The sequence below is a fragment of the Lepidothrix coronata genome, unplaced genomic scaffold, assembly GCF_001604755.1.
Source record: "Lepidothrix coronata isolate B3197 unplaced genomic scaffold, Lepidothrix_coronata-1.0 Scaffold5, whole genome shotgun sequence".
Lineage (NCBI taxonomy): Eukaryota > Metazoa > Chordata > Aves > Passeriformes > Pipridae > Lepidothrix > Lepidothrix coronata.
In genome coordinates, this window is record NW_016690185.1 from 155,034 (window position 1) to 171,186 (window position 16,153).

The window sequence follows — 16,153 nt, forward strand, 5'->3', positions numbered from 1 at the left end:
TTCTAAATTTAGGTGGCCTAGGAAAGTATTTCAATACTGTACCTCCACAGCACTGAAAAGCAGAGAGCACAAGCAGTCAGACTTACTAGCTAGTCATGGGGAGCAAAGGCTTCCTAAGTCTGCTCGCCATGGGAGCTGCAAGGATTGGGATGGTGCTGTGTTGCTCCAGCTCCCACAGTAAGCCCTACATCAAGTTAATTCTAACCTCACGCAGAGCAAGCCCTATAATATTTCATGTCTATCCAAAGACATTCACACTGCATACATTTACCTCTTTCTGTTGCTCTATTTGTCATTTGCATCAAAATTAGGTGCCTACACGGTAAATCTAATCTAAATTCAATTTTCTGTTTGACTAATTTACTGGAAGTCAGTGCTTAGAAAACTGAGGAAGAACAAACACAATTAATATGTAGTCTCTCTTACAATATACATTAAAAAAAGCTGAGAGCTAATTGAAAACAGTCGATCCTAATTTTACAAAATCATTCAGTACAGCAAGTCTTAAGAGAAAAATCCTGGAAGTCTTTTTGATCCTTGTTTTATTTCTGAAAGAACTAATGACACTGCTGTAGAAAGAGGTCAGTTCACACAGCTTTTCTGAATGAACAACAATGCTGTGAAAACTGGGATTGATTGATAGCCTACTGTTTGCGTCATTATGTCCAAATGTTTACCATTTGAGTCTTCAAGGAAGCATGAGACAAAAATCAAAACAAGTTTTGCGAAGACTTCAACAACACTAGCAAATTAAAATTGTATCCAGAATTGTTTAGACATGATAGCAGTGGAAGAAAACTGCTTCCTTCTGCACTATACAGTTTTTTATCTTTGCATTATGCCCAATGTCTTTCTTACATTTCTGGTGTGGAAGAGGAAAGAGGTCTTTCCCTCCCCCAGAACAATTCTGTTTTCTATCATTTTAACCCTTTGTATCTCAAAAGCATCCTGTTGAACTCAACACTGTTTCCTCTTGTAGCTGTTATTCTATAGTTATACAAGATCATACTGTATTTCTCCCCTTCTCCTAGTAAGATGAGTCACTATTTCTAAATGAACAGTTTACAATATTAGGATGTTCTTCTACAGGAACTTCATAAATGTCTACTAAACATTTTTTTTTCAATTGCTGTGAATTATTCACTTTTTTTTTTTTCAAATTTGAGAAACCCTGAACTTCGGAACTGGTGTTACTTCTGGAAACAAAGGCCCCTTAATTGGCAACAGGAACACTATCATCAGATGCAGAAAACCATGGGGAAATGCAGCACGACTTCCCTGAAGCAACAGATAGATAACAATTTTATTATCTGCCATAAATGACAGTCTTGCAGTAAGCAGGTGGCCTAATCTACCGAAGACAGTAGGGGAAAATAGGTGCTATCTCCTTCAGGGACAGATAATTTTATTATTTAGCAGTTTTGGGAAGAATACCCATAATTAACATGTTCTGCAATATCAGGTATGTAGCCTTATGCTATACTTACAGGCAACAACATAGTCTTAGTATCTTTTCTTCCTTACCTGCATAGAAACTATAACTAGGCAGTCTAAGAAACCATGGGCAAGATCAAGCTTCATCTTAGCCTATTCCTGCATAATGCACTAAATCTTCCCACAAATAGCAATAGCTCTGAAGTTATTTAAACGACTGCCTAATTTTCTGGAACTAGAACTACTGCAGACAATTCCACTTTACCACACAAGAACTGTCCAATTAAAGAACCAACTTTTGTCTGTGCAAGTGGCATCCACAAGCATAGGAAAAAAGATCAGACAATGAGTTGACAAGCTGTAGCATGAATAATCAGAATAATCTGATTCTAACCCTGGAGTCCTCATGAATGGGTGTTTCATATTAAAATAAAAAAAGACATTTGTCATGAGCTTAGATTCAAAACTACATGATGCACAGTCTATGAGAAGTAAAACTATAGGACTTTGGACTGTTGGCTGGAAAGGATCTCTGTACAACTTCAAGAGTGTAAAATGGTGAATGAAAAGGGGGACACTGGACAATTTTATTCTGGACTTCCCTGAATAACCAGGACACTTGGGCGTCTTGGAGGACAACTGAATACCAAGAGAAACTGAGAAATGGAAAATCCCTAGGTGTTGACATATTTTAGATTTTCATATCTAGTGGTACAAAACAATGTTGGAAAACTCAAGGTAACTGAAGTATAGATAATAGAACACCACAGGACAAAAAGCTGGAAATGACAACGACTCATTACTTCCCCGAAGAACTAGATCTATTCCTGTTAGGAAATCAGCTAAGGTCTCAAAAACTACAAAATTAGTTATATAAATTAGGGTGAGCTCAGTCAAAGAAGGAGAATAGCCAACTTTAAAGGATGTAAAAGCAGATACTAAAAGAGCGACAAAGGACAGTAAGAGTAAGCTATTCCTAGAATACATATTGAACAAACATGAGCAGGAAAAGAGACACTGACATGAAAGAAAACAAGATGGGTCAACACAAGTTGAAAAGAGAACTAAAAAATAAGTGCCCCTCTTCCCTAATACTGCGATCAGGATCAGAAATAATGAAACATTGCCCGGAACCTAAATGACCACTTTGCCATGGATTTAAGTATGAACAACTAGGCAAAAGCAAGCATAAAAAACAAGTACACAGCACTCTTCCACCCCCTCAAGAGAATATCACATCTAAGAAGTAAACACAGTTTACTATGTTCAAAGTACAGAACTTGCAAAGTTTTACCTTAAAAGACTGAAAACTGAAATGAAATTGTACATCTTCCAGTAAGAGTTTCCTGCAACTCTAGGTCAGGAATAATAGTCCATGAATAGCAAGCTAAGTATATCTATACAACCACAGAACTCCCAAATTTCATTTCAGTTGTATGCAGCCTTTAGACGAACTGAAGTAAACAATAATTATGGAAATACAGTAAATAAAAAATGTACTAATATACAACATAGGTTTACCTATGGTAATATTTTGGGCTGAGGGGTCTTTAATTTATGAAGTGCTGTGTAACTGATAAAATACAATTTATTAATGCAGTAACTAAAACAAAAAAATAACATGCCTTAAAGATTGATTACAGCAGGCTACAATATAGAGGCAGTGATTACTAGATTAGTACGTGTTTCAAAATTATTTTAGTATTTATTGAACATGACAAGAAGGACTTCACTTCTTCCCAAACTTCATGTCAACACAGGAGGATAAGAACAAAGAAAAAAACTGAAGCAATGTATCAATATTAAATGCAAGGTCATCCTTTCTGTGATGACCTGGTCTTACTATTTGTGTTGGCACATAATCGCAAGTGTCGCCTGTGAAGCAGCTAAATAGGTACCGTTTGGTACCACAGGTACCAAAGAAAAACTATTCAGCTAATGAGAAAACATCTGATTTAACACATTTGCTGTCTAAATACTCATTTAGACAGAAAATTAGAGAGTGTTATATTAGATCAGCCGTAACCTAGTCTTCCAGGGGGAAGTACTGTACAGTACTGCAGTAGTAGTACTGTAAGGTGAAAAAAATAGCATCTTCTCTGAAGGTTCTCTGAACATTGTATTATTCTTAAAGATGTTTCCAGTACCTAAAGCAGGCCTACAGGAGAGCTGAAGAGGGACTTTATACAAGGGCATGTCAAGTGATAAGACAAAGGGGAGTCACTTTAAACTGAAAGAGGGTAGGTTTAGATCCAATATTAGGAGTAAATTCTTTACTCAGTAGGTGGTGAGACAGCAGCACAGGTTGCCCAGAGAAGCTGTGGATGCCTTATTCCTGGAAGCGTTCAAAGCCAGGTTGGATGGGGCCTTGAACAACCTGGTCTAATGGAAGATGTCGCTGCCCAACATAGGGAGGTTGAACTAGATGATCGCTAAGGTCCCTTCCAACCCAAGCCATTTCTCTGATTCTTTGTTTGCTACTAACAAAGGTAGACACATTCTCCTTGCTGCTTTAGAAAAAACAGAGTATCCTTTACAGTTAATTAAAGTAACTTCCAAAACTTGTAACAACTATACTGACCTCTCAGTGCTTGTGCTATTCCAAGTACTGCTTTTCTTCACACTTTCTGAGCATTACTACTAACGTATAAAATGCTTGATACACATTTTGACTACTGGGTTCCAAACTGCTATACTCTCTGCTCCAACTCCACTGCAGTGATTAAGGACAAGAGAAGGTAAAGCTAACACTCCTTCCAGTCTACTCTAAGTAGAAGCCACTCTTTCCTTTGGTATAACAATGCCCATGACAAAAAGCCTTAAACTTCTATCCATCAATTTTGCTCTGATTAACAGCTTAAGAAGATGAAACTATTTAGCAACCCAGAATGGTGAACACTGTACAGCATGAGTTAACCAGAAAAAAATTTATATAACCGAATAAAGGACCAGTTTGGGGAGAGACAGGGAAGTAGGGGACACTCAAGTTTTTATTTTTTACAGCACTTCAACAAACAATAAAAGCCTTGAATAAATAGTTTCATAAGCTAATTTAAATAAAACACAGTATTCTAAACAGTTACCCACAGTCTGTAACAGTCAAAAAAAATATTGACACAGTATTTTACAAAGACCATTTTCACGATCAATCTTTTAGTGTCACTATTCCACCTGTTCTCCTTCTGAAAATGTTCTTCACACCGTGTTTTCAACAGTTGGTAATCAATGCATATATTCAATCCACATATATATAAATACATTTTTTTCATTGAAAGATTTTTCTCATCACAGCTAAAAGGGAGACTTAATTATATCCATGTTTCCTAAAGCAAAGGCATATAGACACTGTGGGTGGTTCTTGAAACCCTTTCCTCCCTCTTCTTGTGGTGGTCCTTAAGAATCTGGCAGCAGGAACAGCTTACATATATGGCTACAAATGCTGAGTCTGAAAACCATATATCCTCTGTGTTCCCACGGCACAAAGCTCAGTTACGGATGTCACCATAGACAAGCGACCACCACAATTACCATGAAGCTTCCAGTTGAATGAAAAGTCATCGGAAAAGAGAAAACCATAGAGGAAAAAGGAAAAAAAATAATTCAACAGATGGAGAAAAACAGAAAGAAAGAAGCTCATACTGATTGCATTGCACTAACAAAAAGATGCAGTTGATGTCATCATTATTTAATTCACTAAAGAGGAAGGTTATAAACAGTTTGAAAAAAAATCTAAATTACTTTGAAGAGTAGAAAGACAGAAAACAACTTGCTTTTCCAGTACCTATTATGTCTTTAAGCATATCTTTGATAAGAGACTACTTTTCTTCCCCTTTGTTCAGAAAAATTGAGTAGATCTAAACTTTGATAAAACTGAATGAAGTCTGAAAATTCAGATGTAAAAAAGTTTTCCATAATTTTCTAATATACTTTTCATAATGTATTCTGTTTTGTTACAGTATTTTAATGCCTTGGTCAGAATAAAGTGAAGATTAAGATAAAACACTGAAGTTTACAAGAACAAAAATTAGAAGACAGCAAAAAAGGTCCCAAGAGGACTATTTTTAATGTCTGAACACAAACTATTTTTCTTTCTGAAACCATTTTAACAAGTTTTCTGTAGAAAGAGACTGTATTATCATAGATCACACATTCAAGTCAAAGAGATATTATAGTGAGATGTATTAATTTTTTAGAGGCTGGGACAGAACACTCATGTTCATCACTGGATTTTTCTGATGCTGCTCTATAAAATGGGTGATTTTGTAACACTCAGCTTGCCTAATATCACATATGAATTAATTCCCCGTGGCAAAAAGAACTGAATTCAATTCCCAAAGGTGTAGTATTCAGTTGCCGAAACTACAATACTTCCTGAAGCACATTTATTCTCCATTCATCCTTTCAAGAATCAAGACTGTGATTTTTTACTACACAGACCTGACATTAAAACATACCCAGCCTGGACAGGAAGACAAAAGTCTCACAGAAGACAAAGGGAGATGAGAGGTAGAGAGTGATTATAAGCTGAATAATGATCAGTGTGCATGTGTAAAGAAATTAAGATTGTTCAGGAAGTCTATAGCTCTAACACCTTCTAAATTTCAAGTATTCAACTTCAAATGGAGACAACTACTTTAGAAAGAAAACATTTATGCATAGTATCTTAGGTTTGAAAAAGTGCTTGCAAATTAAACTCTCCTACAGCCATATCTCCTCTGTATTTTGAACTGATGGAACATCTATTGACAGATGAAGGTTGTTAAACTCTGTGATTCAGCATCAGAGAGAAAATGAGTTGATTGAATGGAGACTTAAGTAGCACAGACATGCTGTGGTTCAGTAGTCCCAGTTTAGTTTACTTGCTGGAAAAGGGAGAAGAATGCCCTCATTATGGCTGCTAACGTTTCTACAGGCAAAACTCAAAAGTGGCACTACGTAGTCTGATGGGTTAGTTGGTTTTTTAATAGCTCAAAGCTATATTAGAGCATGAACACTTAATATGGTACATATTACATCTGAATAATGAATGAGTGGATTAAGCCAAGCAAGAGAATAATCAAATTCACTTACTGGCTAAGCTGAATAATCAGTGAACAGAGTATGATGAACTCAAGCAGTCAAGTCTAAACCAGCACTGCCCTTCACACCTCTTTGGACTGTCTTTGTGTGCATGGTCCTCAGCAGTAAGAATCACTGCTGTCATGGACATCTATCTTTTCAGGTCATTTTCCACTAAGTCTGAACCTTTCCACATTATCCCTATCATTTTGTTCTAGTTCTGCTTCTCTTTTTGCTTTTATGTTTGTGTGTTTTTTTTTTCCATGTTGCCATGCCTAACTTTCTACTTTGTATTCCTGTCTGGGGTACAGGAATACAGAAATCCTGAACAGGTTTTGCTCAGTCCTTTATCTTACCATCTCCAGCTCCACCTGACCACCCATTCACCTGCAGTTTGTCATTCTGCCAGCACAAACTGTCTTTCTTTTTAACTTCTGATTCAACTTGTTCCTCCAAATCCCTTCTCCAAATCACTTGTCCAGCAGTATTTCTACTCCCTGTTCTTTCACAGATGCCTTCTACAATCTATGTATGTTCCACAAGCATTGTTTCTGTTTCTCCCTCATCCTTTTATCATCTCCTATCCCACTTACTCTGTCCAGGTGTTTGCATTTATTACGTCAGGTTTTGGCTTTTGCCCCAATCTCTTTCATCCTGTCACATTGTTTATAGTCGCTCTCCCCACCACATTTAACGACTCCCAGATCTGTCATTTTCTTCCAAATTACTTGTTCAGTCAGTTTGCTCCACCGGTCCGCTGCCTCTACGTATCAGTCTACCCTCATAACTCCTCAAGGGTTTCTGCATTTAGCTCAGCTAGATTTCCTTCTGTTACATACCAGAAGAGGAGAACACTCAGAGTACAAGAGGAACAACCGAACAATGCTACAATACAAAGCTGTATTACAGGAGAAAATCTGTGGAATTCTAGATAGCTCACACCCACGTGAGGGATCAAATTTATTAAATTCTTAAATTTGTAAGTTTCTCAGTAGAAACTGGGCAGATGCATACAGGAACAGACAAGCATACTTCCATACAAGGAAACCCGCCAAATTTCTAATCGCTCCTTCTAAGTTTTTCTAGTCTTTAACAAAGACGAAACAAGCAGTTAGCACAGTATATTTCTGTTCTGCTATTAAAAGTTGGCAGTTTTGTCAGCTTCTGAAGAGAAGGCCTGCTGATGGGAAGCACAATCACTGCTACTCAGATAGAATTGCATTACATTCAGACTTTTAATAAAGGCAGTACCTAGCACATTTGACACCTGCAGCTTTGGTAAATCCTTTCTGTAAAAATTATCAACCACTATATACTGGAATAACTTTTGTATAAATGTTTTTGAGTTTCTTTCATTTAATTTGTTCTTTTTACTGCTTTCCAAGTTAAAATGCATCCATCCTTCTCATTCATTTTTTTTTAAACTCACTCTGTACCTTTTCATTACTGTCTGTAGGACACTGACAGTTAAGTACTTGAAGATGGTTAAACTTGACTGTGCTAATATTCAAGTATCTATTTGTATCTTCCTTTACCTTTTGGACAGTTAGCTAAAAGCACTATCTAAAACAATGCACCAAAATTTATAGTAGCTTTATGAAAAATGGACACATGGTTAGCAACATTTCATATTTTTCTTAACTTGTTATTTTTGGAAATGATTCCCATGTGTTAACAAGTATTAAACAGGGTAAAAACACAGTTTGAGATTTCAGTCACTTTCTAAGATTGGGATACTTAGAGAAATCCATGACAACTGTTTGATTTTGAATTACACGACTTCTGTGTGCAACAAAATCTTGCACATTTTTACTCTGGTTTCAAATTCAGTGCTTCACTCAAAAGACACTGATACTACACCAGTAAATTCTGTGCCAAGATCTTCTCTAGAATATCATACATTTCTCAAAAGAAACTGTGATTTATTGACTGAAAGAAAAAAGAAGCTACTAATTTACAGGTACTTGTAAGACAATAGCAAGAACCAGACGAAAAACCTTTCACATTAAAAAACTTTGATCTTAATTTGCAGAGTACATTACTTTTACATTTATCCCACCTAAAAATTGTATCAGAGTTCCAGTAGTTGTAATCCTTGAGGCTAAAATAACATTCAGAAATGCTTGTTTTCTGAATAAGTGCTGATCAACAAATCCTATTGTATGAAATTATATAATGCTACATGAACTAATTGTTATCTTGTCACACAATACTACTTAGTAATCATACATACAGTATTATATACTCGTAACAATTTCTTTCTGGTACATTTTAAAAGGCTGGACTTCAACAGGGAAAAAGGCATTCTGAAAACATCTTCAATTTCTGTCAGTTTTGGAGTTTTACATATGAAAAGTTTTTGCAATATAAAATTAAAGGTAACAAAATTTCTGCTGATGCTTAAGAAATTTTTTTTAAAGTGCAGAAAATAACATGTGAGTGTTTTTATTAAAAACAGTATGATGGCAAAGAAGTAGATGAATTTTAAAATGAAACTTCCAGAGATTAATTTTTCAGGAGTGGCTAAGGACTCAGTCAAAACAGTGCAGGTGATGCAGGGCACAATAAGGAGCCAGGAAGGAGTGAAATTTGAAACTCTAGTACTGAGGATTAGTTCTACCTTCAAAATACCCCTATTAAAAATAAAACCACACCAAAAGAAACAATAAATCAACACACAAAAATATCTTAGTGGACAAAAGTTATTTCTGCAGTACCTTCAGGGGCGACAGCACTAGGACACACATCTTTTAGCAGGTCTCCCAAAGTATGCAACTGCCCTCCTGAAGCAATTGGTCGAAACAGCTTCTGTATAAAAGGTCTCTCTGTTGTTGCCTGTTTTAATAACGAAATTAACAAAAACAACAATTTAAGGACCGTGCAAATATGTAGTATTACCATTTGAGACAGGTAGAAGATAGGACAGAACGAAAGACTGCAGGAAAATAAACATCTGGAATTTCCCCATTCCGCCCCCCCCCCTTGCATTTCATTCATATCATGAAATGCAGGGGAGCTTTTGTTTATTAACAATTGCAAGTAAGCTGTCACCTCAGAAAAAAGCGTGAAGATGATTTATAGACAATGTCATGGAGATAAAAGTGTTAATTATTATTTTTTTTACATTAGAAAACCACCAAACCTTCTGTTATGGAAATATGATCTGTTTGAACAAAACATTTTAATAAATTCTTTATTTAATTAAAACAAGCAGTAAGCACAAACTTAGGAATTCAACATACATCTATGTTTTGCCAAGTCAAAGCAATATTGTAACAAATATCCAATATCTTCTGCAACAGTCCATCTTCCTACTTTTAGAAGAACATTAGGCATTTTCAATGGCAAACAAGTAGCCTTAAGACATCAAGACATGTGAACTTTTTTCCAGAAGATTTTATGTCAAAAATTTCAAACTATTTCAGCTGCAAGAAACAGTACAATTTAAGAAACAAAAGAAAAAAAGTATTGTGCTTTGACAGACAACCTGCCTATTTAAAGAACTAGTCATATGTATAGAACATATATGCCCCACTTCTGCTGCAGATATGCAAAGGAATTCAGAATGATTTCACTTATGGATCCTTCAGTTTAAAGCCATTCCCCCTTGTCCAGTCACCACATGTCCTTGTAAAAGGTCATTCTCCAGCTCTCTTGTAGGTCCCTTTAGGTACTAGAAGGCTGCTGTGAGGTCTCTCCAGAGCCTTCTCTTCTCCAGGCTAAATAACCTGAATGCCTTATTCCTCTTTAGAATAGTTTCCAGAAGGATCTGCTCCATGATCTTGCTGGGCACTGTAGTTCCCTGGCTCGTCCTTGTTTCCCTTTTTAAAACTGGGATGATGCTTCTCTGTGTCCTCAGGGTAGCAAAATTTGGATACAAACAGTGCTAATGAAATGTCTGAAGATTTGAAAAATGATGGCATGCACACAGCCAAGCAGGATCCACCTCAGATAGATCCACACTTGAGAAGTGAACTCTAGCACATTATACTGAAGAAATGTACTTCCAAAACACTAAAAAAACCCCCCAAAATCAAAAATCAAACAAACAAACAAAAACCCCCAAACCAACCAAACAAACAAAGGCAACTCCCTTAAAACACTGTTATAGCCAAAACAATTTGGTATCAAGTTTAATTTTTAAAAATAATGAGGTATTCACAGAAGTCCAGTCATAGCTCCCAAGTGCCTATCATCTGAAGAAGCAGAAGTGGAAATAAACACCAGAAGTATGCAGGCAAAGGTTGTTATTGTCATCAGACTTTTAAGATAAAAATTTCCCAAGTGTGTACTGCAGTTTCTCATTTCTTATTAATAAATTATGATCAGTTTTTCCCTAGTTATAGTAGGGAGGGAAAAAATATGAGGGAAAAGCCAAAAAAAGCCAAAGATGTATTTTCTCAGGTCTCCCACATAGTTGCTGACTGCTGCAAAACAATATCCTTAGCTGCTATCATGAAACATTACAGAAAATGAATTCAATTTTGTATTTTAAGTGTTAAGCAACACAGATGTGGTAATGTAAATAAAAATCACTGGTCTTCATCAATGTTAAAATGATAAAAGTAACTAGATGTTGTTTACACAAAGACTGTGGTTCACAAATCTAATCCTACAGGCACAGTATTACCCCAACATTCTTACACTTCTTCCCTCACATGCAGCAGATGTCTTCTGCATTAAAAGAGTCAAAAGAAAAGTTCCATCCTACAATCCACAATATTTATAGGATAACTTTCCAAAGTAGCTTAGTCATACAGGAGCATAAAAAATTTCAGAAAAATCTTACCATCACCCATTTTCAAGTGTAGGAATATAAGCCTAACTGGACTACACCTTTCTACTCTAGTATTCCTATCCCTGGAAGTGTTCCTGGCCAGCCTGGATATGGTTTTGAGCAACCTGGTTTCGTGGAAGATGTTCCTGACCACGGCAGGGGGATTTAACTAGATGACCTTTGAAAGGTCCCTCCCAACTCAAACTGTCTATGATTCTATTTACTACAACACATGAAGGAATAGCCACCATGAATAACTGCTTACACAATGTTGTGCTTTGTACAATACTTGCTTAATCAATCATGCAAAAAAAGTACTACCTATAATCTAACCCACAAAGACATCACTGCATAACTGCTGATAATGCTTTTAAATAATCTACATCAGACCTAAAGCATGTATTCATACAGTATCCATAGTTTTTCCTACTAAAATTATCATAGCTTCAACAGAACACAGCACTTTTTAAACGATTTTATTTTACAATCCAGCCTCCACGTAACTGTGAGCTGTTCAAAAGATTGTGGACGCATTTGCAGGACACAACAGGTGAAAATCAATCAGTAACTGCTGACATCTACGAAGGAAATGGCTTCAAATATATGAGCATATGAAGACAATCACCTGACCCAAAACTGCAGTGCATTTTACACTGATCATATCCACAATTTAGTATCAAATCATTAAATTTATATGAAAGCAAATATTCATCTCTAAATTAACATATTTTCTAGAAACTTGGACTTAACTGCAATTTCTCATTTTTCTACATTATTACATAGCACCACAAATCACATGCTTTGCAGAACAAATGAAAACTTCACTCTTTTTTTACCAAGTTTAAACCATAACAGTGATAGGAAAGTGACAGTGAAAACAAATTACACCACAGTGAGAAAAAAACAGGCTAAAATTACCTATTCAGGTATAGCAGCATTGACAAGAGATATAGGTGAGGGCAAGTTTTAAGACACCCTTTAAGGCAGTGTAAAGCCTCCCAGGATTAGAGACAAGCTACACAGTTACATACTGTGCTAACAATTTAAACTTTTTTTCCCTCTATCATCCTGACAAGAGAAGGGGGAAGAAAAAAAAAAAAAGTTGTCAGTCTGCCTGGTCCTTTTCAGAATCAACAGAACATCAAACACTGCATGAAATCCACAATTTAATTAGTCAGATATTTTATACAGGATGCATCTTAAAATGAAAAACATAACTCATGAACAGCTAGGTTTTAATCTGGAAAAATCACAGTTACCAGTATTTTCTTCTAGAGGAAGGGATTTGCATTTTCTGCCTAAACACTCAGCTGCTATTCAGTATTCAAACAAATAAAAGTCAACATACATATTGAACACACAAAGTAAAAAAATAATTTCTTACAATTCCCACATGTGCATAAGCTGGCAGCCTAAAACTGTAAAACTTGAGACTTCCCTACATACTCCATCATATTTTCAGTAACTTGTCAAGTTCATAGTCTGTGCCATTTTGTAATGAACCACTTTACACTAAAAAAAGCCCTCTTAATTTCATAGAACCATTTTGTTTAAACCAACTTAAACTCAACCAAGAAGCTTTAGAAGTAATAATAAAAGTTTGCATAATGATGCAAATTATTTCATAAAAAAAAAACAACAAAAAAACCAGGACAATTAACTACTCCTTGAAAATAAATTTTTATTAAATATTTGCTCAAAAACATATTTTCATATTTTTAGAAGATGCCTTCTACTTTGTAGAAATGTTTTCAATTAAAAATCTCAATGCACAATGTAAAAGCGACTAGCTGAAAAGACAATGAATTGCTGTAGTCACAGAACCATCAGAATACCATGCCTGTCCAAAAACAAGATACTGCAAATCCCCATCTGAAATACTGCTCTTTCACTGGTGCTGAAATGCTGGTTTTCTGCTGGCATTTTTGGGTGGGTACCTTTGACTCCTTTTTGCTTAATATTGGACCAGAATCACCAAGTACTTAATTGTAGAGAAGGCACAAGCAATGTTTCTGGGTGGGAGCTGTTCTTGGTTTTTGTTGTTGTTTTGGTTGGTTGGTTTTGGGTTTTTTTAAATAAACTCTGTCTCTTCCATAAGGGTGATTTTCAGCTGAATGAGCTAAAGTACATGTAAGTGGTCAATAAAACTATGCAATCCCAGGTCGGGGGTAGAAACTGGAATATTTATTGAATACACGCTTCAGAATATAAAGTCTTGGAGGCAGGACATGTTAATGAAGAGGACAGGTTATGCTAATCAGGGTATGGATTATGCTAACTAGATGATTACACGATTCTCTGCTACAGTTACCCAAGTGGTTAATATTTTCCCATAGCGAGGACCACATGGGGGAAGAGAACAAAAGGGCTTCTACATCGTCTGACATCATCATCACAAAGTCTTTCCATATCTTGCTGAAAGAGACAGGACAATCAAACATAGCTAAATATTAATGGGTCTTGTGATGAAGCTCCTCAGAGTAAGGAGTTTCTCCCAGCTCCTGCTGTCCATGGCCTGCTGCATAATCCTATCTGATCCTTTTCTGCTGATAGCTGAGTTTCGGATTCCAACAAGTACACACATAAAAATGATCTCGTTTTATCTATTTCAAATGTCACCTTTCAAATTTTATCAGTATTTTTTGAGCTTCTATTACAAGAGGCATAAAACATAACAATGTGGTATTCCTTTATCCTGTAATCATTGCTCTTCTCCTCTTCTTCAAATCTTCCAAGCAATAGAGGACTTCTCCCAGACACTCCACTGCTTTTTTCTATACCTTTGATAAATTTTCTATTTCACTTTACTCTTCAAAATGTTAGGACTGGAACAACATTCCAAAAAAAAGACTGTTTCTAGTATTTCTTTAATTAGCCTCTGCAAACTCCAAGTAGATGCTCTAGTTATGATTTTGTGTGCTTTGAATAAGTGCTGCTTTTGCCATCATCCAAAATTTTGAACTGCTTATCTGCAACATCACTCTTCAGAGAAAAGAGTACATTTCATAATAAAATAAAATCAATTATTTTTTTTTAATAAAAGAACTAAGTAATGTTTTATATGTCCAACATGTAACTAAAAATCATAAGACAAAAAGGAGTATAAACACGCCCAACACATCTATCTAAAATTACCACAAAATCAAATCACCGACAGCATGTGCTCTGGGTTGCAGAACAAGTTGTAAAATCAACATATATAATAAATCAAATTACTTGGTTTTCCCATATTACATTTTAAATTCCTCTAATAAATTATCTAGTTCAGTGGTTGCAAAAATTACAATAGATACTTGATTGTAACCTATGGAAAGAAATTAATTCTTTCACTTTTTGAGTTCGTACTGAAATTAATGTTAGAATTTCTGCATTTATGTTATAAGAAGGAAGCTTTGATTTCCTCATGAAAATGTTTATGGTGATGGACAGGAACTTTGTACTCTCTAGTATTTTTAAGAGGCTTGACACAACAACAGCAAAAGAAGATTAAACAAACAGGCTACACTTTATACATTTAATTACACTAACAGCAGTCACCTAAATTAGTAGTGCAGAAGTATATGGAAGCTTAAGATAATTCTACAAATACATGCACATATCCATATGAATGGTCATGACAAATGTGTACTTGGATACATCTTTAAAACTTCTCAGATGAGGAGGCAATCATCGTATCAATCACAGATATCAAGGAATCACACTATCAAGTGAAAATTATGTTATTCTTGAAAGCACTCCTAACAGTATTACACAAACTGGAAATTCTTTGGGTTTTGAACATTAATGATTACTGTTCTAAAAGCAAGAACAATTACATGATGTGTTCTCTCAGTGAAAACTTTAAAAGTCCATAACAACGGCCACCATAACATGTGGCAAATATCATGACAAGAACTGATGCAAGTAATAATGCCAAAATTATCTAGTATCTCAGGCAAGACTGCAGTCAAATGAAAGACACAACTAGAATTATAAACACATCTGGAATAAGGTTAAAATTTTACATTGTAGGGCTTATTACAGTTAAGTCTAGACAATAATACTGAACCATTTTTGATCATGTCTTCCTTGAAGCCTTTCTTAGAACAGAGCACACTGTATGAAGCAACCGCAGTTCTATCCTAACTTTCTACACAACTAAGAATAGTTTAGTGTTATTATAAACCTACAGAGAAACACAGCAACTATTTCAGTTAATTCTCCCATACATTGTTGAGGGCCATTACTTGCTCGTCTTTAAAAATAATAAAGAACCATTCAAAATATCACCCTTTTCAATATTATGTAAACTGGCAGAGAATGCTTTCTTATAATCCTTTAGAAAAACCTTTATGTAAGAGCAATGAATAATCAGAACCATGTAAAAGCTTTGAAAGTTGAAGTCCTACATGTTCTACTAACCTGAAAAAATATGCCTAGTTAAAAAGCAACCATTAACACATTCGTGATTTAAAATGTAATGGGATGAGTACATTGCAACACTTCAGAACAGAAGACACTGCTTCAGTTTCTGTAACTGTTTCTAAAGACGCATCATGTTGTCCACACCAATTCTGTGTTAAATATCTGTCCTGATGTTCAGACAGATATTTATAGACACTGATGAAATCCCCCTGAACCTTTTCTTCTCTAAGCTGAACCGTCCCAAGTCTCTCAGCCTTTTTGTTCTCTCTTATTAGATGCACCAGTCCCTTAATCACCCTAGAGGCCCTTTGCTGGACTCTCTTCCTGTAGTTCCATGTCTCTCTTGCGCTGGGGAGCCCAAAACTGGACTTCTGGTGTGACCTCACCAGCGCTGAGTAGACTGGAAGGATCAGTTCCCTCAACATGCCAGCAACTCTCATCCTACAGCAGCCCAGGATATCGCTTTGCTTTCCTTATCAT

The 16,153-nt window shown here is 35.8% G+C and overlaps 1 protein-coding gene across 9 annotated transcripts in view; it reads right to left on the reverse strand.

The window, feature by feature from the left end:
* The window catches only part of ATG5 (autophagy related 5), a 74,485-nt gene that overhangs the window by 17,516 nt on the left and 40,816 nt on the right, over positions 1-16,153 (reverse strand). For all 9 annotated transcript variants that reach the window (XM_017829286.1, XM_017829272.1, XM_017829257.1 and 6 more), the window contains exon 7: positions 9,210-9,327. In XM_017829286.1, the coding sequence (XP_017684775.1) occupies positions 9,210-9,327 (118 nt within the window). The remainder of the gene's footprint in view (positions 1-9,209; positions 9,328-16,153) is intronic.